The sequence below is a fragment of the Diadema antillarum genome, unplaced genomic scaffold, assembly GCF_040938485.1.
Source record: "Diadema antillarum isolate AM-2024a unplaced genomic scaffold, OU_Dant_1.0 seq00001468_RagTag, whole genome shotgun sequence".
Classification (NCBI taxonomy): Eukaryota; Metazoa; Echinodermata; class Echinoidea; order Diadematoida; family Diadematidae; genus Diadema; species Diadema antillarum.
Genome location: NW_027272207.1, coordinates 68,677 through 73,442, shown reverse-complemented (window position 1 = coordinate 73,442; position 4,766 = coordinate 68,677). Strand labels below are relative to the sequence as shown.

At 37.6% G+C, this 4,766-nt stretch overlaps 1 protein-coding gene across 1 annotated transcript; it reads left to right on the top strand.

The window, feature by feature from the left end:
* The first annotated feature begins 237 nt into the window (after positions 1-237).
* On the top strand, positions 238-4,157 carry LOC139709748 (large ribosomal subunit protein mL41-like). Its single transcript, XM_071621705.1, has 4 exons — positions 238-441; positions 1,856-1,891; positions 2,663-2,727; positions 3,403-4,157. The coding sequence occupies exons 1-4, from the start codon at positions 342-344 to the stop codon at positions 3,595-3,597; spliced, it is 396 nt and encodes a 131-aa protein (XP_071477806.1). The 5' UTR covers positions 238-341; the 3' UTR covers positions 3,598-4,157.
* The last annotated feature ends 609 nt before the right edge of the window (positions 4,158-4,766 follow it).

Sequence of the window (4,766 nt, the reverse complement as noted above, 5' to 3'; positions counted from 1 at the left end):
TCCAACAACAAAAAACAAATTTATACTAGGTACCGATCACAGCTGCTGGTTTGAAACCGGTGATCACGGGTTTTTGCATTTTGCAGCACATGGCGTTCCATAAGGAAGTACGGGGAAAGAAGCGCACGGCAGAAGCGCACGCCAGTACTCTTTCGCTAGCTAGCTCGATGATAATGCTGTAATGCCCAGTGTGACGCAACGCGCACGTACGTCAGAGTTCGTGCACGGCCACAGCAAGGAACGGTACAAATATACTAGCAGGGAAGGAACTGCCCAGTCCCACGTGTGGTGTTAAATGTTATCTTTGAAAGTAAAGATCATCTAATCGCAAATCGCCGAAGATGCCAGTTTTACGGCAGCTTTTACGAGGTATCAGTAGAGGTGCAAACAGGCACAAAGAGATGACCAGCAAAAGGGGCAATAAACATTTTCATCCAAACAGTAAGTAGAATCAAACATAAAATCCATGGGATGATATCGATGACACATCAGCACTCAGCCTCAGTGACAGTGCGCAATTGCCAATTGAATTTTAAATTCAGAAATCTAGACAGTCTATAAGTTTAACGTTAGATAGAGCACAATCTACTCGGTGGCATGACTCATGACCATTTCAACAAATGGATATTTTTAGATCTAGATCTAGAGTATGACATATCCATTTATTCCACGCATGACCATTTAAAGTCCATGCACTGAGGAGTGAGAGTGTAAATTACAATTTGTACTGTAGCCGAATTTTTGTATGAAATAATGCTTTGTATAAATTGTAATTTAGACCCTGTGCTCACATATTAAAACTTCTCTGCTTTTGCAGGATGTCATATCTGACTTTAAGAGAAATGTGAACATGGTGAATTCATTGTGCAAGGGCCCTGTTGAATTGCATAAGAGTTGAGAGTTAACAAAACTAAAAGTCACTGCAGAAAATCAAACACAGGGTAAGTCAGTGAGAAAACCAGCATTTGGATATCACTAGTCTCTGAGTACGGTACTATACTATAAAAATGATAGTACTACAGCTTACAGTATACTATTGGCTATGTAATAATTTTGATTGCGTGATACCAGATGAGATGTACATTGTACTGGTATGTTTGAGTATTTTTTTTTAATTATTATTAATCCACCAAAGCCTTGATGCTTACAAAAGCAACAAATAAAGTGTGAACTTCTTTGTTGCTCACTCCCTACTCCCTTGCGTAGGGCTAGATATACAATTGTAACTGTGTGTACCGTAATTATAAGCATGTTCTGCTGAACCAGTTGCAGGCTAGGCCTTTTTTTTTCACTTAATTTCTTGGGTATACTGCTTACACGTGTCCCTCATCTCTGGTGTTGGTCTCTGATATAGTGTGTTCTTCAATGGATGATACTTCCACTCAAGTGCTTCCAGTGCTTTTTTGTTTTGTTTTTTTGAGACAGTTCTACAGACCTGAACTGATTGACTTTGTTGGCTGAGACTGCTTCTTCTTGCAGAACATTTCAATTGTTTATCTTTTTTCATGTTTTAATCTTTTCATGCTGGAGAATGTCAGAGAAATGAGACACATCGTTTGCACACAATTTGATGCAATCATTAAATAGACCATTGATTCATGCTAGTATGAATGTTTTACAAGCAAGAATATCAAAGTTGCTGGTAACCAGGTCTATTACAACCAAGGCTCCTATTTTGTTCTTTTAGAGTGCTCAATTAATCTCCATTCAGACAATTTTAACATTGCTCATTTGTGTTTTCTAGATTGTGTGTTTTTTACATCATATGTGTTTGTACACTGTGTAGAAATTTTGTATGAAATAATTTTGTGATCGGCACTTCTGCTACTTATGCATTATTCTCTCATTCTTACAGCATCAAGGATTCAGGGCACAGGCTACAATCTAAATTGTGAGTATACTGACTGAAATTTTGCACACCTTTTACTGTAAAAGTGGAAAGTTTCGTGCATTTTGCGCATCCAGAAACTGCCACAAAAATAAAAGCATGCAAATATTTTTGCTTGCCATATAATACTCTAGTAGTTGATACCTTGATTCTGCGGAATTGAAAACACATGAAACTCTTCTTACCGGGCCGAGCCTGAAAAATTAGTCTTGCAAAAATATCCAATTTTACAGTACCCTTTTGATCTTAAAGTGTTGGAATACCAGTAATTCAAGAGCTTATAATGTGCAAATATATGATCTCCTTTGTAAATAATAGTAGGGGAGACAATTTTTTTTTTTCAATCAATCAATGCAGTCTTCTTTGTTACCACTATACTAGTGGTTTTCTTCTGCACCTTGCAGACTTGTCAGTCGATGACATTTTATGTCTGAAGTGCATTACCGTAAGTTGTGCAATTTATTTTCAATCAAGCAATAATGCATTACATGTACAATGTACATGTAACATAGGAAATCCATTATAGAGTTAAAGAGAGAACAAAATAACGAACAAGCTAGAGAGAAATATCTGCATGTACAGTTGTATTATCAAAACAAAATCATTAATTGGGAATAACATTGTATCATATTCTTCTGTCAAAACATCCTGTGTCATTCACTGTCAATTGCAATTAACCTTGTATAACGAAGCATGTTTTTCCCTTTCAGTGCAGAATATGGTACTGTAAAGGTTTGTTATAAATTAACCAATATTTTTTTCTTTCCTTCATAGTGAGATTCAAGAATGTCAAGGAAATGGTTCCTGAAATCATTGTACCAGATCTCAAGGATTTCGCGGTGAGTGTTTGTGTCCTAAATTGTTAGTCTCGGACAGGTCTTATATGATTATAAATAGCTATTCAAAAACCTGTATTGAAGAAAAACAGGAAAATATGACGTGATTTGATTTGATAATGATTTATCAATTTGAAACAAACATGCGAAGTAGTAGCCCGAAGGCTAAATCGTAATGCATCATAGAAAAAGATTTCAAATATGTAAGATATCTGAGATGATGTAGTCAGCCATTCTGTATTCACACTTGTCAGATAAACATTGTCACTTAGGCATCAAGGATTTGAATATTTCTGGATAAATAGCAAATACACACTTTATTTGAAATTTTTTTTTCTATGTACATCAGTATTATTGTAACACAAAATGCAATTACTGAAGAAATTGTCTTACATATTCATTAAGAAAAAAGGGGCAGTACAGGGATATGAGAGTTAAGAGTTCAGTCTGAAATAAGCCTTTTTCTTACTCTAACCAAATCCTACTTTGCAGACATATTAGCAATTCAAATACATTGAAATGTTCACAGTTTAATGCACAACAGACCCCCTTTTTTCATAAGTTTCAGGGGTTCTCTTCAGATTTTTTTTTTTCAAATGTGCTCTCATATCCCTGAAATACCTTGTACCTTTCTACAATGGCCAAACTTCTTGATCTGTTTTTGCATTCATGTCTCAGCTGAAGGCTTACGTGTCCTATCGAGTTCCTGATTCGCAGGAAGATCCTCTGACTCCACGGGAAATATTCGAGAAGTGCGTTGCCCCCAAAGTCATCGAGGACTTCAAGGCTGGAAAGTATGATCAGGCATCGCCTGTGACATCTTCGGTGGCGGATGAAGGCAATGACGGTCACAGCGGTGGAAAAGCGGGTTGATAAGAGCGACTGTGCTTCTTTTCTTGCCTACTTCACCATTTAAAGAAGATAAGCTTTCTCTCAAAATCAAGTACAGTTTTGTGGCTTCTTTGATCATGTGGCTGCTGGAATGGACATCACTGTTGGCAGACAGACTCTATATATAAGGTATCATGGATTTCATCCCAAGGCCATTTTCAGCTAGTATTCACATTACAGGCGGAGCCATCCCAAATGTCCTTACTGCGATCTTAACCCGTCTAGGACGTGCTGATTTTGCTGCAACATGCATTTCCCTCAAAGACACTTGCCCGAATATACTCGGGACTCGTCCTAAACGGGTTAAAGGACATTTGGCCATCATGTGGACAAGCATTGCAACACATTTTATTCTTATTTTCAATTTTTGCAGTGGCAGCACCTTTACTTCTTAGATGGCACAATGTCTTGTGTATGCCATTTTGTCAATCCACAATATGCTATGTAATGTAGATATTCCATAGAAGGCATTTGTTTTAGAGGTCTGTGGTCTAATGGCCATATTGTGCTACAGGTGACTCTCTTTCAAATGAAGTCCTTCAGACCAGCAGGTTTTTTTTTGTTACTATCAAATTATGTTGTAACAGATGGTAAATTTGCACCATACATTTAAATGATGATGATACTGGAACATGAAGTTTTCTGCATTAAATGCAATTAACAAAAGATTGTGTGGGGGAAACAAGTAAGTTATGTTTGGTCTGTAGGGGAAGCCCCAAGGTGCACTCCAATGTCGTTTGTTACTCATGTTAGCACTACAGCAATGATTGGCAGATAATGGTCCTCAGCAGAATTTGAATTGGAAGCCTTTTTTTTTTGGGGGGGGGGTACATATCCAAGTGTTCTCAAGAAAAATAGCAGACAAATTATTACAAATTATATGCCACATTTTTGGAAGTCATTTTGCCACATAAGTGATGTTGACTGTATTATGAATCAGTAAAATTCAATACGCATTTGTGGTGCATAGGTCCATTAAGAAATTTGAATGACTCCAAATACCCTCTCACTGCTACTCTGAAGCTGAAGTGCATGCAGACCCTCTACTTGCTTCCCTTGCAGTTAGTATAGTGGGAGGACCTTTGACAAAGACTAGGCAGTCAGTCCGCAGCACGTATGCTAATGAGCCGATCCGGCAGGATTTATTCAGC

Coding starts and splice junctions, on each gene's coding strand:
- LOC139709748 (XM_071621705.1), top strand. CDS start 342: ATGCCAGTTTTACGGCAGCTTTTACGAGGTATCAGTAGAGGTGCAAAC. Junction 442..1,855: donor TAAACATTTTCATCCAAACA/GTAAGTAGAATC, acceptor TCATTCTTACAG/CATCAAGGATTCAGGGCACA. Junction 2,728..3,402: donor CAGATCTCAAGGATTTCGCG/GTGAGTGTTTGT, acceptor TTCATGTCTCAG/CTGAAGGCTTACGTGTCCTA.